The sequence below is a fragment of the Bemisia tabaci genome, chromosome 3 (assembly GCF_918797505.1).
Source record: "Bemisia tabaci chromosome 3, PGI_BMITA_v3".
Classification (NCBI taxonomy): domain Eukaryota; kingdom Metazoa; phylum Arthropoda; class Insecta; order Hemiptera; family Aleyrodidae; genus Bemisia; species Bemisia tabaci.
The window spans coordinates 34,066,578-34,093,433 of record NC_092795.1 but is presented as its reverse complement, the minus strand read 5'-3'; the positions used below and the strand labels follow the sequence as shown (position 1 = coordinate 34,093,433).

Below are 26,856 nucleotides of genomic sequence, written 5' to 3'. Positions count from 1 at the left end.
CGGCATTTTGGCTCGACCGATCATCATCGAGAATACGCTTTGGATCCCATTGGCTACAATAAGGAACCCCTACACATGACGTCACCCCCAAGAGCATCTGTATTGGAGCGATGCGGCGATGCGCGGAACTAAAAACCGGTGGAAGCCGGGGGAGGGGGCGACCGGGGGGTTCTGGAAAACGACCCGTCCCTGTGTTGGACGACCTAGTTTGCACTTGCTCGTCGCCGCATCCCCCGTCTTCGAACGCACAAACCGGGTGAGGCGGAGGGGAAGGGAGGCGCGCGAAACTTGCACCCTCCTTCGCGGTCGGCACTACAGCTGCAACCGCTACCGCCGCCGCGCCGCACAGTGGATCGAGTCCAATAGAGAGGTCGGACATAAAATTTTTGACTAGAACTGCAAATTTTTATGTGAATTTCGTCACATTGTAAATTTTAAGGGGTGGTTCTGGAAGAATATTTTACGAAAAAGTCAATGAAACCACTTTTCGAACCTCAAACTTTTGTTTCAACGGAGTCATAAGCGTTCAAAGTTTCCAATCTTTGTCCGACCTCTCCTATGGACTCGATCCACTGTGCGCCGTCGTTCAAACGGACATTCGCCCAAGTCCGCCGTCTTCGATGCGATCGGTGAACTTGATTCTCAACTCCGGCCCTCGGCTCGGCTCTTGGTTTGTGCGGGGAGAAGGACATTTTTTATTTCTACCCTTTGCGACCGAGACTCGGAATCAACTCAGGGTCCCATAAAGGCCTGAATGAGAACCTTTAAAATTGCGGCGACTTCAGATGAGAGAGGGTTGACGCTCGTCAACTGCTCCACACGTTGCCAGGCCTTCCCACCGTGGAGGTCCGGGAAGATTTTTTTTCGAACGATGCGCACAAAATTGGCTTTAAGACACGTTCAAGATGATACAAGGAGGTATAACCTCATTTTCTAACATTTTCAACCAACGTTGCAACTTCGGTCATTCTGTAGGATCTTATGAGCTCCATAGAGCCTGAGGTGGTCGAGCACATCACTAAACCATCCCTTCCTGCACAGAGAAAAAAAGATTGTGCTTGGAACCTTAATGGAGATGTTGCATGTGTGAGGAATTTGCGATTTGACTGTTGATTCTTCTGTAAAAGTTCGCGAGAAACACGATGGTGCCACTGGTTTTCTCTGAAATCAACTCCCAAGCTCAAAAAAAGCTCTCAAGTTGAGGCCAAAATGGAGGGGATACGCTATCCTGAGAGTCCACCTTTACATCAAGACCAACTCTCCATGCAAAGGTAGAGAGCAAATACATTGACGGGGCTGCCACTTTATTTGAGGACTTTAAAACTGAGAACACAGCAACCCTGCTAATGTATTTGCTCCCTATCTAAGCATGGAGAGTTCGTCTTGATGTAGAGTTGGACTCTCAGAATAGCGTGGGATATCCCCTCCATTTTGGCCTTAACTTGAGAGCTTTTTTTGAGCTTGGGAGTTTATTTCAGAAAAAAACCAGTGGCGCCATCGTGTTTCTCGCGAACATTTACAAAAGAATCAACAGTCAAATCGCAAATTCCTCACACATGCAACATCTCCATTCAGGTCATATGGATCTCTGAAGTTCGAGGTTCACCTGCCGAAGTTCGGGTTGCGCATCTGAAGTACTTCGGTTGACTCCCTAAAAGTTCCGACCGAAGAACCGAAGTACTTCAGATAAGTGACCTGAACTTTGACAGCTGAAAATCAAGTTTTTAGATGCACCGTCCCAAAACTTCCGAGATCCACATGACCTGAACTTCAGGTTCTGTGCATGAAGTTTTTTCCCCCAGTGAGAACGGTGCTCGAGGGTCATTCTCTTGTTGTGACGAGGGTTGTAGGAGCTTCAAAAGGACGAGAGCCTTCAGACTGGCGCTCCCGGTCCGTAGCATAGACGCTATTAGTGCCGCGTCACAGAAAAGCGATATACATCGATTTTTTCGCATCGGTAGCATTGAAAGAGGTTATGCCAATGTTATTGTTTGGATCCAATTCGATATAATAGATCGTATTCGATACATCAAACGGGTGAGATTGTATCGATATCGATTGGTTCAAAACATAAACATAGCCTCAAAAGTAAATTCAGAAATCTGAGAGAACGGATCTTTTGAAACAGATTTTTTATTCTTTTGAGTACCAAATGTCAAAGCAAAGTGAAATTGTCAGGAAATTTCGCATTTTCAGCTTTTCCAATTAAAATCCTTACAGTTTGGTTTGAGGTTATGTTCTATTGCTTTGGACCAAACGATACATCGAACCGTTATCGAATACGGTCTATGGAGAATCCCTATAATGACGTCGCCACTAATAGCGTCCATAGACCCACCGATTCCACCTTTGAGAACAGACGACACAACGCGGCAACAGCGGAACAGGGCACGATGGCCTCACGACCCAGTTTATCAGCTGTTCGCTGTCATTGATCAATGTCTCTGAATGAACACCGAGAAAAAACCGGTAAAATTACCAATTTCCCCGTAGGATACTCGGTAATTCAATCACACCTTTGCCAGTACTGCTACCAGAATTTCTCACTCATTCCACCGCTTACCAACGATTTCGCGGAGTCGTAATGATAATTTTATCGCACTCGTGAAAAACATGTCGGTAAAATTACCGAAAATGCTCTTTAATCAGTGACTTCGGTAAATTTTGGTCGATGTCGCGTTCGATGAGTCGGTAAAATATTGGAAACACGGAATATTTGGAATATTGGAAATCTCATCGATTGATAACTACAAGAATTTCCGGTACTACTATTGTGTTCGTAGTAAAAGTAAAATTCTAGGAATGTATAAAATTAATAATAAATCCCGTTTATCTACAACTGCATGGGAATTTCCGGTAATTTAATTCTGTTCGTTATAAAATATCGGTAAAATTCCTGAGAACACGACGAAAGTGTCCGAAAATTCAGATTATTTAATGACCTTGAACATTTTTCGTGATTGTATCGCGTTTGTAGAGTCTGCAAAATTATTAAAAATACGATCAAATTGCTAGAAAATCTCCTTCGCCATTACCTAATGATACTTTCCGGTATTTCTGTAGTGTTTGCTATGTAATAGAGTCCGCAAAATTACTGAAAACACAATAAAATTACCGATAAATTCCAGTAATCGACGAGTTCCGGCAATTTTTGTCAATTCCCGGCTTGCTTCCGGTAGTTCAGAGCTTACAACAGATCCTTCCTTCCTTACCACTACCACTGCGTGTACTAACGCACCGTAAAATAGAAACAGTCAACCCCCCCCCCCCCCCCCAAAAAAAATGCGTGGTTTTCATGGTAATGAGTACTACCGTGCTGAGGAAGAACGCCGTATGAGCCTTCAGACGTTGCCAAGTTTCCCCCGATAAAAACCGAATTTACTGGGAAAATTCTGAATATTATTTTCCAAAATTTTCAGACAATTTTGTGCGAAATTTAATCAAAAATATGCATGAATGTTGTTAAAAACACATTTTTTATCAAGGGAAATTCGGCAACTCTCGGAAGTTCATACGGCGTTCTCCCTTAGCACGGCAGAGTGCGACAACGATGCCTAAGCCGCAACCCCTGTGGCGCCCTCTGGAGGCCCGACTCGGAGCTAATCGGGGTGAGAAGTTCAAAAACTGAGGCCGGTCGCGGCCCTGAAATAAGGCCGTTTCGAAACCGTACAAAGGGAAGATTAGACTTAATACGAGACGATCGCTATAAAATGTCCTCTTTGAGTGGTCACAAGAGTTCGTTCCATACCTTCTCGAGACGAATGAGGAGGTTCAATGACCACTCACTCCTGGCCGCAGGGATGTCTTTCCGCAGCCCCTCTCGTGCCCTGACCCGATGGGCTAACTCCCATTCCGGATGAGCCTTCTTGTCTATACAATTCCGTGTGATTCCGTGGTTCACGTGAAAATAAAGTTACGCCCTCATACGCTGGAGGAGCAACATTTTCCCCGCCGACGAGCGTATTCGTACGGCTATGTATTCAAGGCTTCTACTTGGCACGTGCAAAACTCTCGTGGAATATCTACCAACTTCAATATACAAAAAAACTTCTTACATTTCGAAATGATTCTCGAGGGGGCGAAAAATCCACGACTCTTAAAATTCGCCGTCAGGGTGTCTACTAAAACGGCTGGCCAAAAATCAGTACTTTCACGGTACATTCCCAAGATTTTCAGTATCTCCTCAACGGTGAAAATTCAGAACTTTTTCAGTACCTCCAAATGACGAAATTCGAAAAATTTCAAAACTTTGAATTTCTCGCGCTGATTGCGACAAAAATGACAAAAAATTAACACAATTCCGGACCTCCTTGTGGAATTTCCGCACTTTTTCAGTACTTCCGGACCGCCCTTAAAAAATCCGTACTGTTTCCGGACTTGTAGACACCCTGACCGTCTAACTGCACGTAATGAAAAATAACGGGCGATCATTCTCAACAAAGATTTGTTTCAATTGAAGCGACCGTCAAATCCTCCGAGATGGAGACATTTTTTGGATTTTCAAGCCTTTGGATGGCGTTCATTCGCATAACATCGACTGAGATTCCAAAACAACGTATCTTATTTGGTATATTTTTAAATTTTCGCGCACCTCCGATTTTTTGGAAGGAAAACAGAGTAACCAGATGCCTGGATTTTCTCAGTCTTTTCTTTGCGATTGTATGGTCAAGTAATGAGCGAAACGTTGCACGTTTTATAAGGCACCTGGATTTATTAGCTGATAATGTTGTACAGGGATACGCTTTTAGATTCTGAGACATTCTACAGTTTGTGTCACTGTACGCTCGATGCAGTGTTCAGAACACTCGGTAGCGTCTATCTAATCAAAGGGAAACAATGGAAACATTGCAGAAAAGGGGAGAGGGCTAGGTGGGTCTCATACAAATGATGAGCATAGAGGTAAACCTATGACGTGCGAGTAACGTTCCTTGCCTTGCTGAAGTTTTTGATGCATCAAGGACTACCCTGAAAAAAAGTTACGGGCTGTATAGACATACCGTCCGTTCGGGGCTCGGAGGACGAAAGTTCCGGATGTTGGAGCCGTAGCTTCATCTGCTCCGGGTGCTACGCCCGGTACTTTCGGCCTCCGAGCCCCGAACGCGGACGGTATGTCTACATAGCCCGTAAGTACGGCTTTCACGGCCAGGGTTTGATTTTTCAGTGTATCAATTGCACATGGTCACAGCTTCAAATTTCAAAAATATTCAGAGTTGTAATTTCAAAAAAATATTCAAGTACGATCAAGTACTTTTCAAGGTGTCACAAAGTTTACTTAAAATGAAAAATTATTAGCAAAACGAGAGGTTTGGAAATCGATTCCTTGAGAAGCTGTAGGGATATTGATGGTTAACATTTTAATTAGGGTTAAAAGCTGTTAATGCCTTGCTTACGTGTTCCTTCCCAACTTCCCTTTCCGCGATAGCTTTCTGCGTGAAATTCTTAGTAGAAAATGTATAATAAGGTACTTTATATCTTGTCAAGCGGCTCATTAGTTCCGTAAAGATAACATAAAAATATCTTCGGCTTTGCGCTTCTCAAAACTCGGTATCGAAACTCCGGGACGGGGCCGTGGAGATGGCGATAAAAAAAAAAAAAAAAAAAAAAAAAAAAAAAAAAAAAAAAAAAAAAAAAAAAAAAAAAAAATAAATCAATAAATTCTCGGTAACTAAAAGTTGCACGAGGAAAAAAGTCCGGTAATGAACAAGAAAACCAAATCTTCTATTAGAGACGTTACTAAAAATGTTCTACTAAATCAGACATTTTTTAGGAAAACCTGCTGGCATGTCATACAACTTGACGTAATTCCTCTATGACTCTGAGAATGCTACCTTAACATTTATGCATCCATGATACTTGTTGGAAAAATAGAAATGAGAGGAGGGGCACCGTTCCTTTCTAGAGATTGTGGGCTATGAAATTTCTCTCGTCAAGTAAAATGTGATTGGAAATTGTAATGCACCGCTTTCGAGATAAATATTTTCCTCATTTCGCCGGCGCGATTCAGGACACTTTACTTTTTGGTGTATCTTTATTTAAATTATGGTATTCAATTTACTGTAGTTACTGTTTTTCGACAGTTATAACTTCCCTTTGTATGCTCAAGTTAAGTTTAAAAAAAAAAAAAAAAAAAAAAAAAAAAAAAAAAAAAAACCGTTAACTGATTATTACTTAAGATCCACCGAAAAAACTGAATTGTGCAATCGGTCATAATCTGGATCACATGATTTATCTCCGTCGGCTGATCGGCCGACAGCGAGTGCCGATTATCCAAAGTTCGCGTGGCTGACATATTGCCGGCCTCAAGTGCGTGAGCTGATCTCCATTGGACATGACCCCTTCATATCCTCGGATACTCAAACAGCAAGACACGTGACCAATCCTGACCTTCTGACGCCGAGTCCAAACTAAACATCGCGCCTTCTTTTAAAGTAGACGCAACCTGCAAAGCACGTTTCCTCTCTATCAATCAACATTATCCGCAAACGGCGTGTACCGTGCAAGATGAACCGATGAGGCTCACTCTTGGAAAAATACTCGACCCAACAAAAAAAAACAGGGTGACTCGGCAGAAAACAAGGGTAATGTACCTGGTCCTCCGCCAACATACTGCGGAAAATCGGCGCGGAAAACTCTACTCTGATACATATTTCAACGCTCGCGGAGGCGGTCCACCGAAGAGAGGGGGGGGGGGGGGGACGGCTCGAGAGGAGGCGGGAGGCGGGATGCTGGATCACGAAAGCCACGACATCCGAAAAAACCGCGTAATGGCCGAATTCGAGAGAAAAAAAAGGCGGCGGCGCGACGGGAACCTCGACTGGAGACTTAACGGTAGAGTAAAGGAAGGCACATGTTGCGGCGGCGGGGGTGGGGTTATCGTCGCATGTGGGAGCGGGGGCGGGGACGCGGGAAGAGACTCGAAATCCTTTCCATCCGTCGGCGTTGGCGTTTCCGGTTGCGTCCGAGTCCGGCTGGCCAGTGCGCGTCACCTCGGCCCGGAGCACACCTCGAGCGCCTTGCGTCCGACCGATGCCGCGCTCGATGCAGCACTGAGTTGCCGGTTGCATAGCCCCAACCGAGCCGGGGCCGGGCCGGCAAATTGATTTTGTGACCTAGCGCCGGAGCCGGGGAGATGCGCCGAGCCACGCCGACGCCGCGCCGACCCCATGCCAGTCCGGCTTCCGCGCTCACGTGTCGCCGACGTCGACCCCGAGGCGTCCACCGACAACGGCCCAGGGGTCGCCGAGGTCAAGAGCCCCCTTACCACTGACTCCTCATCTTAAAACTCGAAATTGCATATTTTCCCCGACGATTCTGCCGATTCCTGGAGGTCGCCCGCAAAGATAACGCCAACGAACTGAACTGCCGTGCTAAGGAAAAACGCCGTTTGAACATTTGAGAGTTGCCAAATTTCCTTAGATAAAATGTTTATTTTTGAGGAAAGTTATGAATAATTTTCCTTTAAATTTTCAGAAGTTTACCAGGAAATTCGCGTTTTATCAAAGGAAATTTGGCAACGCCTGAAGGTTCATACGGTGTTTTTCCTTAGCACGGCGGTAAACGTCTAGAATTGGCGCCAGATAGGGAGCCTGCGTAACGCGCATGGGCCGGTTTTGATGGCTGGAGGGGAGTGGAAACCCAAGTATACCTACCCTCAATCTCCATTTCTGCCGCGTCTTGCCCATGAGGATTACATGCGAAAATTTCCACTTTTGTGAATTTTAACAATTTTGAAGTGCGCTTTCGAAGTTCCTATTTTTTGAGTAAAACAGACCTTGTGAGATGCAATTATGCGATTAAACCGAACTAAGTTTCAATTCCATTGCATGAACAGCGCCGGCGTTTTTTCACAAGTCAAAATTTTACATATTTTCCAATGTATTTCATAAAATTTCCTGACCTCATGAAATTCTCAAACAATTCCCAGTTTTTAGACATGTAGACACCTTGCGTTAGTTAATATTTTGATCGGGGGGGGGGGGGGGGGGAGGGTATTCAAGACTGCCTGACGAACCTCTGGAAAGGAGAATTTGTGGGAGGGGGAGAGTGAGGACATGTCATGGCAGGCGCAGGGATCAACAAATCGAAAAGTGTGCCGGACGTCATTTCTAAGCGGCCCCTGAGGCACTTACCGAAGGGGATTCTCGCGCTACCTCACAGCTGCCTTACGCAAAGGGTGGGGTCAAGCTTTACGCAAAACAGGGTGTCTAGAATTTCTTAATTTTGAAAAATCCTGATATTTTCCTGATTTTTCCTGATTTTTCCTGCTATTTTATAAAAAAATCCTGATTTTTTCATTTTGAAAATTCCTGATTTTTCTCGACTCCTGGCACGGTAGGCAAAAAGCAGTAAGACTTTCTCCGCTGAGGAGATTCGCGTAAGAAAAATTCCTGATAAAACGTCTGATTTTTCCGATTTTCCTGATATTTTCCTGATAGGCCAAAATTCCTGATATTTTCCGGTTTTTCCTGATGCTAAACACCCTGGCAAAAGCTTCCAATTACCCTACTTAAAGATGATTCATTTAAAAGAGGTAAAAAAAGAATCGCATGAAGGGCGGAAACGTCTAAAAATATTTGTAAAAAAAGTACGGAGAGCCTTCGAGGGGCACGGATCCGCTGATAGCTGGGCGTCGAACCGCGTAGGGATCAAGGGCCGACTGGGCCCCTCGTCACTCACCGCATTTTCTGAAAAGAGCACAAGGAGTGCGGTCGCGAATCGTGTCCTAGCTCTAATCGGCTCGGACTGTTTGAGGCGTCGCTACGAGATACGCCTTGCTCAGCGCAGCGGCATCGGATTTGCATAGCAACTAGAAGGAAGGCGCTCGGGTTTCGATCGGGCCGAGAGCGACCGCCTTTAAAAATGCAAGCTTAATCCAACACCTCTATCACCGAGCTAGGGAAGAACGCCGCATAAACCTTCAGGCGTTGCCAAATTTCCTTTGGTAACTCACGAATTTTCGGGGAAACTTGTGAATATTTTTTCTCCAATTTTCCAGATAATTTTGTTCGCCATTTCCTCTAAAGTTCCTGAAAATTTCAAGGAAAAATATTCATAGCTTTCCTCAAAAATAAACATTTTATCGAAGGACATTTGGCAACTCTCGAATGTTCATACGACACTTTTCCTTACTATGCACGGCTATCACCGTGCTACCCTCGCACAGGCTCATCAGAGGAACCACGCGTGGTAAAGGGAGTTTATACGGGACAGCCCCACTTCAACTTACTCCACGCCCCCACACAACCCATCACGACATGCTGCTAAAATTCGGCATCGGAATCAGCGATTAGTTCAATACTTACAATGGCGAGGCGTGAATGATCGATTATCGATATTTCTCCGTTTAAAGCTACGGTGAAGAATCGATTATTGAGGTGTTCGTTGCGAACACCCTGTATATCGATCCTTTTCAATAGGTTTAAATGACAGATCAATCGGTGTATCGCAGAGCACGCCACGTCACTGAATACTTATGCGCGTAAAAACGGCTGCCTTTGAAATTAAAGCGAAAAGATAAATAAATTGGATTACAAGCGCGCACGGAAATCAAAAAATAATGTTTGAATATTTTTACTCGGTAATACTCCCGTGAAAATTCAAAAGCGTTGAGCATAGATATGACTATAATACCCCTAAATTGTTCGGATAATAAGCAGCTTTCATGTTGGCTTTCGGTCCCAAAAATTAAATAAAAGCGATAAAGCCATGCAGAAAAAAAAAAACAACAAAAATTAACAATTTAAGGCCGACCGAGAAATATTAGAAAGTATCTATTATTTAATTTCTCAGGATTTTTGTAGAGCTGAGTCAAATCTGACTCACCACACGAAATAACGTGTTGAACATGCCCGAGTTTTATGATTCTGATCGGTCACAGAGCTCGGGAACCGATCGTAACAGAGACAGGTTGGGTTAAGTTAGGTCACGCAACTAAACTAACTCAGCGGCAACGCGGGAAGTATCACTCGAATTGAAGGCGCCCCAATGCTGAATTTGTTCACACTATTTCTACAACTTTGATCAACAGAACATTTAAGGTCCTTCATCTCGCTCAGAGCACTATAGGCAGTCATGCTGCGAAAAAAACAGCTTCTAGATAATTATATGTTGCCAAATTTCTTCTGATAAAATACAGATTTTCCGAAAAAACAAGTACATGGACAAGAGGAGTCGTGTTTTGTTATGTTTAAGGGTCCTGTTTTGCAAATAGACCCATGCATTCTGGGGTGCATGTGGAAATCAAGATAAGGGTTTATATGCAAAACAGGGCCCAAGTGGAAATCGAGATAGGTCCTTGCGTTCGAGGGACGATTCGATTCAAATTGACGGCATTTTCCGATATTTGTTATAAATCCTCCTCCTTTCTACCAACCATTTAACAGGGTGCCGTGCCTAGCATCAGGATTTTCCCGATTTTATCAGGATTTGAGGTCAATTAGGATTTAATTCTGAATTCATCAGGATTTGAGGAAAAATCGGTCGTAAAATCAGGATTTGAGAAAAGAGATTTCCAGAGTTCTGCTTTTGCATACGCTTATCGTCAGAGGCACGAGGATTTGGCCAGACCTAGAGTCCCTTTATACTGAGAGTCAAGACAATTCGGCTCATGGATGTCACAAACGGGAATAAAGATTACAGAAATTGAACGTTTTTCGTAATCTTTGATCGGCCCATTCTCAAATGCCTTTCTCCGTTCCTCCTCTCATTCCGTTTGTTCCTTGCCGAACCCGTAATTCCCTGGTCCATTCTAGAATATAATCTTTGCAATTGGTGAAAATGTAATCTTTATTCCCGTTTGTGACACTGTGGAGGCCTAAAATACGGGAACCAATCAGAAATGGATTCAAATTGTCTTGACTCTCAGTATAAAGGGACTCTAGCCAGACCTTGCGGCCGAACGAACACCCTGCAAAGGGAACATTGCGAAGGCGGCGGACGATGAAACATGCACTCACACAACGACACACGCTCGGGCGGCTCGGCTCGGGGTAATATGCATGCAGCGACCAGGTAACCCCCAACTTTCCCCCTGCCCCTTTCCCCGCACGGAGGGCGGACTCCTCGGCTATCGACCATGCGCCCGCGAAACTGGGTTACCCGTCGCGATCCTCCTGCACTTCCGCAGTCTCCCCTCCCCCCTCCCTTCGCCCCCGGGGGGAGGCAGGCCTAGAGCCCTACTTGCCACCGGAATCGGAAACGCTCATCGGTCATCGGACATTAAAGCCTGCCCATGTTAAGAACTTAATTAACAAGAGGATTATCGTCCCGCCAGCGGCTCCCACCGCCGCGCCGCCAAAGGCTTTTCTCGCGAGTTGACAACATCGTCCCTTTAAACGGATTTGGAACTATCGATATCAATCGATTATTAATGATGGGCCTAGGTGGAGGAAATACACCGAATGCCGAGCCCGCCGGGAAGAGGAACAGCGCCCTGTCAGCATTCCCATGCTCGGTGGGCATTCTTGCGCGTTGGCAAAACTGTTTTTCCTCCGTTTCATTCCATTATGAAACATCGCTTCTCCACGTAAAATCCACTCGATGCCTCCGTGGAAATGTTTTTGATGGAAAATTTGCACGATTTGGCAACGCTGCCGTGGTGCAAACCGGCTCATTCGAACTCCGATGATTTCAGGGTAAAAAGACTATGCATAAATGTTACAGGTGGAAAACTATCGAGAACTAACGATAAACACGCAGCCATACGTTGTGCTTGGGAAAATCAGAGCGCCTGCAACGCCCGTGTATCACGGAGAAAAAAACTTTGTGCATGGGACCCAAAGTTGAGGTCGAGCTGCCGAAGTTTTGGTCAGACATCGAGGCACTTCGGTATGTACCGGAGTACTTCAGATGTGTGACCCGAACCCTTCGGTATATATCGAAGTACTTCAGATGTCTGACCCGAACTTCGGTAGCTCGACCTCAAGTTTTTCGATATATGATCCGAAAACTTCAGAGATCCATATGACCTCAACTTCGAGTCTGGAAAGTCGAGAAGTTTTTTTATCCTGTGCAACACGAACATCAGTGGCGTGGCGTGAATGATCGATTATCGATATCTCGCCATTTGAAGCTATGGTAAAGAATTAGGATCACATACGGAGAAAAAACCTCGTGCGTGGGACCCGAAGTTTAAGTCATATGGATCTCTGAAGTTTTCAGATTGAGCATCTGAACACTTTAGGTCTAGCTATCGAGGTTCGGATCACACATCTGAAACTTCAGCTCTTACATCTGAAGTACTTCAGATGTGAGGACCGAATTACTTCGGGTGTGAGAACCGAAATTTTTCGGATGTGAAAACCGAAGTACTTCAGATGTAAGAACTGAAGTTTCAGATGTGTGATCCAAACCTAAGCAGCTGGACCTTAAGTATTCGGATGCTCAATCCGAAAACTTCAGAGATCTATATGACCTAAACATAGGGTCCCACGCACAAGTTTTTTTCTCCGTGTAAAAGAGGGGTTATCTTCAGTTTTCTGAATTCGAAGAAATCTCCCATATGTCCATCATCTTGAAAATGCAAGTTAAAACTTTGACACCCCTGAGTAGGTTCTGAGAACTCTGCGACTTCTTTGCCAGACGAGTTCGCTGGCTACTAATTTTAGAACGGCATAGACTCTTATTTATTGGCGCGTGGCGGCGGGCGAGAAAAAGAAGAAACTCTTCACTTTTCCCTGATTTCTGGAAGTTTTTCGAGGTTGCATACACGTAGTTCAGGAGCAAAAAATCCGAGGGCGCTGAGGACGAAGGGAGGCTTTGAGCGGACCGTGGACTCGCCGACGAGTTGCGAGTGTGTCCGCGGACGTGTTGCGCGGCCGTGGATTGGTCAGTTTTCGTCGGGGTTGGGGGTCGGCGACCTCTCGAGGATGCGACAACAAAAATAGGTGTCGCCAAGGCGAAGGTAAACAGATGATTGATTGACGAGAGCCCGTGCGAGGGGGTCCGCGGTCGCCGTGAAAAATCCCCCGCCCTCCCCTCGAGGGTCGCTCCTTCTCTCTCTGTGGCCAGACATGAGAATCGACCGGTGCCCGAACGTCATCAGGCCACTTACAAAAGAAACATCCTGGATTTTCGCTTTCCAGGTCCCGCCTTCACGGCAGTGGCGTGCACTGGAAAAAAAAAAATACATTGGATCTCGAGTCCAGACTCTTGAAAACATTGACAGGAAAAAATACTCTTGATTCAATCAGATTTAAGCTTAAATCAAAAGGAAATCCGCTCAAATTAAGAGGCTTGGTTCTTGATTTAAGCAAAAATCCGATTGAATCAAGAGTATTTTTTCTTGTCGATGTTTTTAAGAGTCTGGACTCTAGATCCAATGTGTTTTTTTTTTCCAGTGTGGCGTGTTTTTCGATAAATCGATTGATCTGCCCGTTTAAACGTACGGGAAAGGACCGATAACAGTGTTCGAAACTCATGGGCGCTAACGCGCCAAATGCGCCTAAGAAATCGGTCATGGCGCTTAAAACATGAAGGCTCTGCGCCAACGTGGCCCCTAAAAATCCCCCGCCCCTCCCTAGAAAAAAAATCCTAATTTTTCTGTTCAGAGATTTTTCGACATTTCTCCCAAGGTTACAGCTGCTTGTTCTGTAACTAAAACATCTTGCGTCGAACTTTTTCACTGAATGCGCCGTGATGTAGACAAAAAGTCGATTTGGCCCCTAAAAAAATTTTCCATAGCCCCTAAAAATCGAGCTTGATGAGCCACATGGCTCCTGAAACTAAACTATGAATTTCGAACACTGATCGATAAATAGGGTACACCTTAATAATAGATTCTTTTTCATAGTTTCAAGTGAGAAAATGTCGAAAATCGATTGTTCACACCTCGCCACTGCTCCAAGGGTGGGGCTGTCGCATTGAAAATCATGACTTTAATTTAAACAAATAAATGAACCAATTCCTGATCACTCTCTCAGGATCGATAGGCATCGAAATTGAAGGGACGGAATGGGTCGATTCCGCTAATCGTGTGATCATTTTTTGACTGCTGAAACTTACACAGAGTGTTTCAAGGGTTACGTTAAGAAGGACGAACAAACGTACTTTTCTTCTTCTTTCTTTTTTTTGTGCTCTTACAGGCTTGATTCTTCTAAGAATTGGCATTTTTTAAAAAAAAATTGAAAGTAATTTTCAGATTCTGTAGTAAAAAGTTTAAGGGACGGGAGACGTCAAAATTCGTTCATCCTTCGTTTTACACCCGAAACTACCGCATAAGATTAACATGCTGCTGACTAGCGGATTTTTTACAATGAGGGCAGTTCAACTGGAAAAACTTCGCAAACGGGAGAAGTGAGTGAAATCCCTACAGATATAGAAGGGCGATGCTCGTATAATTTTTGCTGTTCAATCCAAGGATGAAATTGGCTTTTTCCTATCATGCATTCGTTTTCCGGAAAATCGAATTTCGCCGGAAATGTCCATGCACGAGGGAAATTCGAATTTTCCAAAAACGCCTACTGATGGGATGGAATTCCTCCGAGCTCCCGTGCCGAAGATTACATCGAAATTAACTCGTAAAAGTGTAACGCAGTCCAAAATTTGCAAAGCTCCATTTGTTTGATTTCGAACAGTGACAAGGCAGCAAAAAATTTACGAGTTTCCTACATGCCTCCCATAAGGTGTGATGACGTCGAGAAACCTTACGCTAAAACCCCGGAAATGTCCATGTGCGTGGAAAATTCTAATTTTTCGAAAACGCCTAGTGATGTGATGGAATTTCTCCGAGCTCCCGTGCCAAAGAATACATCGAAACTAACTAAGTCACCCCTAAAAGTGTAACGCGGTCCAAAATTTGCAAAGCTCTATTTGATTTCGAACAGCGACAAGGCAACAAAACATTTACGAGTTTCCTACATGCCTCCCATAAGGTGTGATGACGTCGAGAAACCTTACGCTACAACCTCATGGGCATCCCTGAAGCGCGCGTGAGAATCGGGTGAAAAACAAGCGCAACTGGCACCCCCGGTGACCGCCGAAAACTTTCGTCATCCCCGAGCCCGCGCCCGTCCCATCCCTAGCAGTAGGGGATCCCTGCCTGGCGCCCCATCCGCCGCGCCGCGTCGCGTCGGAGCGGCAAGAGTAATGATTGCCAGACAAAATGCAAAATTGAGCAAGAGCGAATAATACAGGCCTCCGGAGGCCCGAGGAGGATGGGGGAGGGGGGGGGGGGTGCGAAAAACGCGACGCTGCGCCGCGCCACGCGCGCCGCCGTGGCATAGATCGTGTTAACCCCCGCCACGCTGTGCTTCGGGAACCTGTCCCCCGCGACTCCGCGCTTCAATTCCAATCCAACCAGGATAATATCTTCTGACGCCTCTCCTCTTCTGAGACAAAAAAATAATTGTAGAATAAAAGGGGTTACAGATTTTTTCGTAGTTAAGGAAACATGTTGATCCCCCCCCCCTAAAAAAAAAAAGTTTCAGGAAAGCTGAGAAAGGAAGAGGGGAGGAGGAAAAGAAAGAAAAGAGGCTAAATTTCTTAAGAATTGCCGATGAGGCTGACCAAAGAAATGAGGACGGGAGGAACTTTATGTTACCGAAGGGATATAAAATAGCTTCCTGTGCCAGAAGGCCGCGAGGGGCAGGGGCCTCCCCCGGAAAATTTCGAAAAATTGACTGCGTTCTAGATGCATTTTGACGCCACCCTGCCGTAAACGAACATCAAATAAGGAGACCATAGATATGGTGTTTTCTGCAAATTTTGAATAAAATCGAACAGATAGATTCTGAAATATAGCTGTAGACGGATTTGGGGGACGCCTGACGGACAGACACACATTTTACCAAGTACGGTTATTTTGACTCCTGGGACCTTAAAACGTCCAGAAATTATGCAATTTCAACACCCCCCCCCCCCCTTGCAGGATGACAATACTTCCTCTACCCTAGGGGAGCGAGAAAGTAAAAATTTGTGGGTTTCGTACTGCATTAAACTGTACTCCTCCTTTCTTCTCGTTTTGCATTGTGTAGCATGGCAATTTTGAGTTGTATTGTAGGTCCAAATCGGGGGCTAGATTATACTACCAGTTCCGAAATTTGTGAAGAGGAAAAAGGATAAAATTTCAAATAATAGGGGGCCAAAACCACCCCCACTTAGTAGCCCCGCCGATGCATCTCTGCGAGTTAACTACTTATGGACGTCTCGGGCTCCGCTCATCGGGCCCGCAGGCGCGAACTCTGGATACGGGGAGGCCGGACCACTGTGCGGAGGGGACGGCAAGAGGGACCAGAAATGGTGCAACGTTCGACGCGATGAGGGAGGTCGATACCCAGACCCGCTAGGGAGGCCGCGTTGCCGCGTCGAGCGCCCCGCGCCCCTCCCGAACGTTCGACCTCGCGTCGCCCCCGCCCCGTCGGGCACCGCGGCGCGCCCGCCACTTGCGGCCCACCAGCCAGCTGGTGTGACGTCAAAACAGCTGTTGGTTCCGCTGCCCGCCACCAGGGCGCGCCCCGGTCGCCCGCGCCCCGATCCCGGAATCCGCTAAATTCCGCTCGCGCTCGCAGACCCTATTCCAAGAACCCGATCCCGGAAACCCGTGATTTTATCGTGCGGGGCGGGGGGGGGGGGGGGGGCACTAGGAGGCGGCGAGGAATTTTTGCGGATGGGGCACCCCAGTCTCAATATGGAAACGCTGAGATCCCACTTAGGAGTGAGATCATTAATAAAAGCTCCAGAATCTTTGAAGGACTACCGTAGATGTCTAAGTGGTCACCGCATAAGTATCTACGGGGGATTCTAGGTGGCGGTAGCCACCCCGACCCAATCCTAAAAAACTCCCCCTAAAAATTTGACAACCTAAAAAAAAAATATTTCCTACGAGAATTCGGTTATAAGCAATTACGGTGGTTGGACTGGATATAGAGGTGAACTCTCTCATAACGCCGGAAAGTACCCCCCCCCCCCCTTCACCCGAAAAAAGAAGGGAAGGAAGGACGAAACAAGGGACGGAGTAGAGAGGATGAAAGGACGCTTGTATTTGGTGATTGTTCATGCTGAAATGAACTCAAGCTGCATAATAGATTCTTTAAAATTTCGAAAATTTTCTTGGATAAGCCCCCCGGGCCCTCCATCCGCCCCTTCCCCTCGCGAAATTTTCTATAGGACCGAGTCCTTAAAACGCAAAGCCTTAAAGGGGCGCAGGAGCTCCACGTTTGACAGTTACAATACGCCCCAATTTTAACCGTGACTTCGAATGATCGTTATAGGTATTTCACACGGGATTAGGATATTAACGGGTCCAAACTGAAGAGAAAAGAACTTGAAACAAAGCTGTAATTTGCCGCGCATGCATTCATTCCCGCGCTCATTCGCAGCCTCTCTTTCTGCTCGATGTATCGACTGGTTGAGCGGCGCGGTGGGGAACGGAATGACTAGTGTCGCGGATTCTGGGAATCGGTGACTTAAGCGGTCATGACGTCAGACGTCACGCTGCTCCGGCCGCTCGAGGCATCCGCCGCGTCATCCACGCCCCCCCCCCCCCCCCCCCCCCCACCACCCGCTGTCATGACGTATGAGTGACCCCCGGAATCACATAATTCACCGGTGCGCGGCAAAAGATAATAAAAAAAATGCAATAGTGTATTTCCTTCGGAAAATACACTAAAAGTGTCTAAAAATGCTCTAGGGTGTCTAAAAACTGCGCGGAAAAAACTTCTGGCTTTTCTCCGAAATCCCTAACGGTACAGAGTTTTCTACACCTGTAGAAAGTAGGCACCATGAGCCCGATGCAGATGGGGAGGGGGGAAAACAAAAATTAAATTAGGCAAACGACTAAAATTAGTGGTTCCCACAGAGAGTTCAAACTAAAAAAGAAAAAATTGTAAATGTAGAAAAAAAGAACGCAAAATCAAAAATAAAATAAACATAGATAAATATAAATAGAAAAACAAAAACGAATAAAATTCAATAAACTAACTTGCAGTAGCCGGATTGTAGAAACTTTAACTGGCTATGTCGGCACGATGAGACAAGACACAGCCCTATCTGCGCCGTGTAAAATATCGATTTTCGATTCTTGTCATGCCGACATAAATTTCAACAATCAGGCTGCAGAAATACTACACGCATACTTAGGACACCCAGTAACTACGTCCTTTTTACTTAAAAAGATATTCCGCCGAGTTATTGCGGCGAATACAAAAAAGGAAGAAGGGAGGGGAAAAAATTGAGTAGAAATACATATTATTACTGGTATGATATGAATGGAGTTTTCAGTTTTCTTTTGGGATAATGTTAACACATTGGATTTGCAACGGAAAAATCAAGTGAAATGACGGTAAAAGAGTCAACGGTGTTAATGACGGTGCTGAGCAAGAAGAAGTGTTGTAAATGTCCTGGTATCGAGCGATGCGAGGCTATGGGGAATTCCCCGCATCACCGCGGAGAGTCCACTTTCCCATGGTTTAGTGACCCGACGCGACGCCCAACATGCCCCCCCCCCCCCCCTTCTTCCTCGACCACCCCGAAAAAAATTAACGACTAACTAATCGGTTGTTGCAGCCGTGATGCAACGGGAAAATCCGACACATCACCGACTCAACAACTTTACGCGGAAACGTAAGTAACACGATAAATAAGTCAGGACGATTGAAGAAAAAAAAATCCCTCCTTATGGTAGGCGATAAAAAAGAAGAAGAAAAGCTATTAGAGTGAATTTAAAAGGGTGAAAATTGATAGAGGCAAGTTGGATTCTTTTACCACAATCCACGAAAAGACCAGGGGGTTTCATCCTGACACTTATACTCAACTTGTGCGAATTAAGTAATAGAAAAACGATATGAATACTCGATTAAGACAATGCCGATTTTTCCACCGAGAGAAAGTGCGGATATTGCGGAATCCTTCATTATCACATGCACAATTGCACACGCCGTTATCCTCCGGGACTGATCGTGAGTCATTCTGATGTGTTAACATGGGATCGACAGAGAAACGAAATCACGAATTTGGCGGATCTGAATCATCAGCCTGCAAGTTTTCCGATCGAGCTGAAAGTCGTTGGGTCCAAACGAGATGTGTCGCGTGAAGGATGCAACAAGAAGAAAGGAAAATCTTGTGCGTGCTTACTTCGTACAGCACTACGATATCAAGATAAAAGGTTTTCTCTTAATTCTGATAGGTCTTGTTCACCTACTTAATAGCATGGGATTTCGATTGGGCCGACACGTATATTTTAGTAGTTCAAAAAACAACTGTGTGTGACGACTCGAGATGCGGCGAGCTTCTGCAATAAAACATTCTTGAATTTGAGAAGGACTGCGATTTGGACAAATTCCGAGCACTGATGAGGCCTCCGGAAATTGAGAAGAACGGAGTTAAAAAGGGATTTTTTTTTAAAGAGCTGAAAAACTTGTGAAATTTTATAGATAAATATTTCTTGAATTTCGAGCTTCCGAAAATTGTGAAAATGGAACACCGACACAGGATTTTTTCTTCTTTTTCTACTTTTTAAGAATAACTTTAAAGTATGTTGACTGAGTGCTGGGTATATAATAACTGAGTTTAAAAAAGGGAATTTTTTAAAATAAAGCTCGAGAACTTTTGGGCACTGACTTTTTTTTTATTTTTTTTTAACAAAAGCAAAATCCTGGGAATATGTTGAGAAAAGCATAGGAACACTGTTTATGGGACACACAAATTTAATGAAAAATGGATAATGTCACATGTTTTGCCCCCTTGTAGCATTTTTCGAATTTTTCAAATTACTATTTGAAAAATTAACACTTTCCCGATCTAGTTGTACATTAGATGAATAATACGAGTTCAGGTACCTATGATTCTTAACAAAGTAGGAGGGCTGGCATGAAAAGAGAGGAATTAATCACGTGACATGGAGCGTGCAATGTACATGGACTGAACTTTCAAAATAATAAAAATTCCTAACTTGACCCTTATGTTTGTGAAAAAAATGTTGGTTAATTAGGGAATCGGTGACTATACAAAAACCGCGTGAACCCTACAAAAAACGTGTAAACCCTTGATTGATTGTAGGGAAACACGGATAAACGTCCCTGACTTCTCGCAGTTTTAGTTATGAATGAACTCTTCTTCCAGTTTTCCAGAATTTTGAAACACTGAATTTCTACGGGGATTTCTTCTTAGGATTCTCAGCAAAATAGAAAGCAAAGCAATATCGGCATCTGTGAAGTTGGTTCTGAGTGTTTCAGTAACCTTAAATTCATATTTCAAGATTGTAAAGAGTTAAAAATAGGTCTTAGCTTACCCTCGAGCACTCGTTTGAACTTTCATGGTTTACTCAGTGTGAAAGAGATGCCCCATTGTCGCAAGAGCAAAATTAGAGCCTCGAATGCTTCTAGGGCAGAAGTTCCGGGATACTGGAGTTCCCAGAACTGGATACTTTTTGACATTGAAAAGAGAATTAAATGAATTCTGTTTTGAACTGTAGTTGAAAACCTATCTTGATATGTTTCGGACTGGATTGCAACGTGATTTTTAGCCCCACGTCACAATACAGATCAACCCCTGCGAGCGCTCTGCGCTCTAGAAGAGACGATTCGCGGCACCAATAGAAACAAAATGGAGTCATAATTTGAAAATCAGATGACACCGAACCTATGTCTACAGGCCTACCAAAAGCTATAGTACCTTAGAAATCGGTCCAGTAGAGATATCTGAATATGGCAATGGCACGAACTCGAGATTTGGGGAGTCTGCTCTGAGAGCTGCCAAAGGTCATGATGGGAAAAATCCCACGCCCTTCAAGGGTAATGCACGGATTTTTGATTAGTAAAAAGAAGAGGAAGAAAACAGAAAACCGCGAGCATAAGTAAACTTTGCAAGGCTATAACAATAGAATCATCTAAAATTATTTCCGATCAAATCGTGCCCCAATATTTTTTTAGTAGACCGGACCTGCAAAGGATGCCCCAGGGTTAACGTGAGAAAAAATGAGGGGCAATTCTGGTGGTCAAAATGTCACTTTTAGGCTCTTAGAACATAAACCCCTCCAAGCTAAATGAGTTGCGAGACGTTTCGATTGAAAGACAGAAAAAGAGAAACAAAACTTGTGAAAGGACGTGCAAGATACTGAATTTTCAAAATGTTTACGGGTCTTCGGACCTCTCTCGGCAGGTTGGGGGAATCGAGAGGCCCCGCAGACCCCCTCATTTCGATTTCCCAAAGTCCGCCAACAAGTGGCCCCCAAGGAAAGAGTTTTTGGAAAAAAAGTTGGACCACGAAAACGTCTTTTTTTCGCCCAAAGAATCGGTTCCTTCAATATTCGTACATGATCCTGGGACACCCTGTATTACACTAGGGAATTAAATCGAGAACGCGCGATCCCTAGAATATTGACTCAGAATTCGAGCTACTCTGAGGGCTGATGTTTGACGAAAGGAAAACCAATTATTCTAAGACCAAAAAAGAGGAAAAAGAAACGCTACCTGGAGGAAACCAAATACCGCCGATTCTGCTGAGATCATTGATTGAAGGGGTGAGATCTTCGGACAGGGACACGCTCGGGCCCTCCGAGTGGGAACAGGACACGCGGAACTCCGGTGCGTGGGCCGCGGGCGCCCTCTCGCGGGAATATTCATCGTGATCGAAATCTTCGTGGCCGGCCTCCATTTTCAGGAACGTCAACACCATGCCTTGCTCCTGGCGCCAACTGTCTCAATAACCGCGGTCGATCACAAATCACAGCACTTGGTCGTTACAAGCTCAACTTCAGGAAAGTTCTACGGGACCAGGAATTAACACTCTTCAACGGTGAATACTAGAAATGCTCCCAACGTGGAGCGAATTTACCATGTTTTACCCTATTATTTCCCCACTTTTCGAGACATATTGACGGGGGGGGGGGGGGGGGGGGGTGCTAAAAAACGATTTTTCAACTTTCAGTATAACAAGAAACCCGACAACGAATGCTTGGGTAAATCTCGCCGCACGAAGGTATGTCACGAATCAATAATAATGGGAGGGTCCTTCAGGCACAGTTAAATTTCTAAGATACTAAAAAGTAAACAAAAAAAGAGGGTAAAGATGAAAAGGGTCGGAAAACTCCCGAAATTAAAATAATGTTTTTTCTTGCAGCTTGATGAAAAGTCTTGAGAGAAAAAAAAAAAAAACCACGGACTCTTTTCTTGATTCCGAATAACCTTTCCACCCCCTCGATCTTATATTTCACCCGTAGTAAAGAGAGTGACAGGAAATGCGAAAAAAGAAGACCGAGTCAATAATTAAAAATATAAGAAACGAAAACAAATCGGAGGCGAGGGAAACGAGGTTATGGGCGAAAATCCGGCGTGGTCGCGAACGCGATGCTCGGGCGCACGTGACGAACACGTGAGGACACGCGTGGAGCGACGGAACGGCAGCACGACTCGGTGTGACCACGACGAAGGCGTCGGATGGATTGACTCCGAAACCGGAGGAATTCCACGACTGATTTTACCGGTCGCCCGGACGGTGAATCGTATCCTCGGAATGCGTATCGCAGACCGACCGGCCCCCTCCGCCTGACATCATCACTCACGGCGACGTACTCGTCCATTCATGCCGTATCTCCGAGGGGGCGGAGTCCCGGCAGATAGCGAGTGACGTCACGCCTCGCGCCGAATTCGGACTCGTCTTGCGGACTCGGAGGTGCTCCATTTTCGAGGGTTTTCGCACTCGAGACTCCTTCGCGGATTTCCGCACTCCAACGGGACCGGAAGTGAGGCATACCACTTGCTCTTCACGACGAGTGGCGAGATCGCTGACCTGGAGCAGCTTCTTTCGTTATCGTCGAATCTTCACCGAGTTACCGTAATTTAGAGTCCCTTGATACTGAGAGTAAAGACAATGCGAATCCATTTCTGATTGGCCCCCGTATTTTAGGCCTTCATTGTGTCACAAACGGGAATAAAGATTACATTTTCATCAATATCAAAGATTAACAACTGGAATGGACCGGGGAATTGGGGGTACGTCAAGGAACAAATGGAATGAGAGAGAGAGAACGGAGATAGAAATTCGGGAACGGATTGATCAAAGATTACAAAAAACGTCCCATTTGTGTAATCTTTATTCCCGTTTGTGACATCCATAAGCTCTCTTGCCTCAACTCTCCTTATAAAGGGACTCTACCGTAATTTCTTCATTTCTTTTGCTTTCCTCCGACCCTAACATTTCCGAATTCCCTCACTTTCCCTGTCCTTCGATAAAAACCCCACTTACCTACATTTTTTTTTTTTTTTGAATTCCGTTGACTTTTACTAGTATACGGTCAAAATCTGTTTACCTAGAGAGCTTCCCAGAAATTGTTTAGCTGTTCAAGCTTCCATTTGATTCACTCCCCCAACCCTGCGCTTTCTTTTGAGTATGACTTAACCCCTCCCAGAGGACGACTACGACGATTTCCTTCGAATAACGACAGCTCGGGAGACAACGGCCAGACGGTGAGTGACTCACGGTTCACTTCTCGGAACTCCAGCGCCGGCCGGGGTCGGGGCGGGTGAGCAATCCGCGACGCGTGGCGCGGAGGAGGGGGCCCGGGCCCATTCATAAAATTCGCATAACAAACGCGCGTATTTAGCAAGGTCGAGCCGCGAGCAGCTACGCCATTGCACATTTAATTAGTGGGCTATAGTTGGTTCGGAATTTCGGACGCCCTTGCCAAACGGGGCCCAGGAGCGACGATGGGCCCGCGCATCGAAATCTCCGTCGAAATTATGAAATGATCTCGTCCTTGAGGTTTTCGCGGGGGAGAACTGAACGTGACAACGTGACAAGACATGACGTGGCGCCGGAGATCCATAACATCCTCCGACATGAGGACGCTCGTACGGTGCCCCCTCCCCCTTCCCTTCTTATTGTTCTTTTATATTTTTTATTCGAAGTAAGTTCGAGAAAAAGATGAGTTTTCGCTAATTGAATGGTGGATTTAAAACACAAATATCCGGCCTTGCAGCGGAGACACGTCGTAACTAAGTTCCCTCTGAATTTTCGGACGCGCTAGCTAGTATTGCGAATGAAATCCTAACAGTTTCATAGGAAAACAATGTACGGGAGAGAGGCCCGTCAGACTAGTTCATAGAGTACATTGAGACGTACTGTAAACGGGAGAGCTGGTGCCATGTTCTGGTCGACAAGTTCCGAGCCCGGTGTGCGCTGAGCTTCGGTCACTTTTTCGATCCATCGGTTCTACACTAGACAGCGAAAAGTTTAAAATAACGACAGTTGAACGATTGGGTAGTAGAAATCTGGTTTAATTTTCAATTCTGATAAGAATTTGTAGGTAGAAAAAAAGAAAATGGGAGAAAAAAAACAAACAAAAATCAATATTAGGTACCTAACTTCTCGCATTTTAAAAGGAAACTCCAGACTTTTGTAAGGTTTTAAATCCATTTCTTCTCCCGACGATCCCGGGTTCGTCAGACTGTTGGAAACCCTGAAGCGAGATGGTCCAAAGCGAAGATAGCGGAAATTCCGATTTTTGAGACAGATTTCCTGATGAGTTCTCTAATTTGTGAGGGTAATTTCTGTCCTCTGATAGTTTCCGTTTTTTGAGGGTTCTAAAAACCGAGAGCGAAAAGATTTGGATGGGAGGGGGGGGGGGGATAACTTCTTGAGTGGAAATTTAAAATCTGAAGAGATTCATCGGATGTTGGCTAATGAGATCGTGCGACTCTTCCTCTAAGTCACTGAGAATTCAATAGCCTGAGATTAACAATCTGTTCGTGACGATTCGACCAAAATTCGATTCACAGCAAGTTATTTTCACGGAACCACAAAATTCTACGGCATGGTGTATTTTGAGAGCGGTCCCTTCACTGGAAAAAAAAAACACATTGGATCTAGAGTCCAGACTCTTAAAAACATCGACAAGAAAAAATTCTCTTGATTCAATCAGATTTAAGCTTAAACCAAGAACCTAGCCTCTTAATTTGAGCGGATTTCCTTTTGATTTAAGCTTAAATCTGATTGAATCAAGAGTCCTTTTTCTTGTTAATGTTTTCAAGAGCCTGGACTCTAGATCCAATGTGTTTTTTTTTTTTTTTTTCCAGTGTAGTAACAGGCAACACCTGGTGGTGCTGAGCACATTTTGAGTTTCCTGAGGTGAAATTCTTGCGATTTTCACGGGGCTTGTGAAAGAACTTTCGCTCCCGAACACCGTGCGGGGAGGGGGGCGGGGGCTCTCGCGGGAATCCACAATCCGCTCGCATTCTGGCACGGATGAGTCATGGGGCGCCCCGTGCCCTCACCAGAACGGGGCCTGGGACAGTGGGGAGGGGGTACAGCTAGCTGCGGTCACGGCCCGACGCCCCCGGTGACGTCACTCAGCGCACCGACCGCCACCGGCCCAGTGACTCACCCCAACTCCCGCTCCGGAAATCGCGCACGCACCGCGTACTGCGCACAGTGGGCTCTGGGCTGTTTCAAGTGTGTGCGAGGTGAATACCGCCATGCCTTTGCTGCTCTCTGGTTGGTTCCCCGTTTGCGGGTCTTTCATTGAGCTGAAAGGGCTCAATTTAAACGAACCCAACCTGAGGTAATCCATATTTAAATTTAGGAATGAATAACACAGGGTGTCTAGTATTTTTTAATTTTGAAAAATCCTGATATTTTCCCGATATTGTATGAAAAATTCCTGAGTTTTTCATTTTGAAAATTCCTGATATTTTCCTGATTTTTCTCGACTCCTGGCACGGTAGGCAAAAAGCAGTAAGACTTCCTCCGCCGAGGAGATTCGCGTAAGAAAAATTCCTGATAAAACGTCCGATTCTTCCGATTTTCCTGATTTTTTCCTGATCGGCCAAAATTCCTGATATTTTCCGATTTTTCCTGATGCGAGACACCCTGTAACACTACAGAAAAAGCGTAGTTCCCGACAAACATATCCAGGGTGTCTACTTAAACAGGCTGGCCAAACATCAGTTCTTTTACAGTGCTTTTTCAGCACATTCCCGAGAAATTCAGTACGTCCTCCACAGAAAAATTCAGTTCTTTTTCAGTACCTCCATTTCACGAAATTCGAAAAATTTCAAAAATTTGAATTTCTCGCTCAAATTGGGATAAAAAAAATGGAAAAAAATCCGGACCTTCTTGCGGAATTCCGCACTTTTTCAGTACTTCCGGACCGTCCTTAAGAAATCAGTGCTATTTTCGCACCTTCCTTAAATTCCGGACCTGTAAACACCCTGATATCCACCAAAGTTGGTACTGTGCTCATTTCGGATCATTTACATGTAAAATTACTCATCACGTCTAAAACAATGTCACCATCTTCTTGGTTTATATTCTGTGCTCGGGGCTCCGCGAAACCCTAAAACTCTCACACCAATCAGCAAATGGCACAGTTGAGGTATATGTAGATAGTTCTTCACAAATGATGATTACGGACAACACTGTCCAGCGATTTGCAATCTTCGACGCAAAAGAAAACTCCGAACTGTCTAAAAACGAAATCATCATAAGATACATCCAAGATGGGGATTCATAAATTCTTTCAGGAACTCACCCTGTGAACGGGTCGAAAACTTGGATTTCCTCCCCTCTCCACTTCATTAGCTCACTGAGTTCATCAGACGAAAAAAGTGGGAAATTGCCGAAATTACAAATGGCTAGATACGATCAGGAATGAAAAAATAGTCAAGCAAAGAAGGCATTCCGTGGGCAGCTCTTGGTTCATACAGCATAAAAAATCAGGCACTGTTTGAAAAATTTTCAAGCACTTTGCAAATTTTTTTTCATAATTTCTTCCTGGATGCACAGTTTTCTCCCTGTATCGTGATTATGGACTATGAGGATTTCATATAGGTTTCTTTTTCTTCTGCTTCCTTTTAGGTATCATTCAAGGCCGGATTTAGGGGGTGGCCATATGGGCCGCGGCCCATGGCGGCAAATTTAGGGGGC

The 26,856-nt window shown here is 45.0% G+C and overlaps 1 protein-coding gene across 4 annotated transcripts in view; it reads right to left on the bottom strand.

The window, feature by feature from the left end:
* Pur-alpha (Purine-rich binding protein-alpha) overlaps nt 1-26,856 on the bottom strand; it is a 50,812-nt gene that overhangs the window by 17,594 nt on the left and 6,362 nt on the right. Inside the window, exon 1 of one of the 4 annotated variants that reach the window (XM_019061197.2) lies at nt 21,405-21,738. The exons of 2 other annotated variants lie outside the window; for them this stretch is intronic. In XM_019061197.2, coding sequence (XP_018916742.2) covers nt 21,405-21,609 — 205 coding nt within the window. In that variant the 5' untranslated portion in view covers nt 21,610-21,738. Of the gene's footprint in view, nt 1-21,404; nt 21,739-26,856 lie in introns of those variants that run through there. One more of the 4 variants, XM_019061198.2, reaches the window with a different exon arrangement.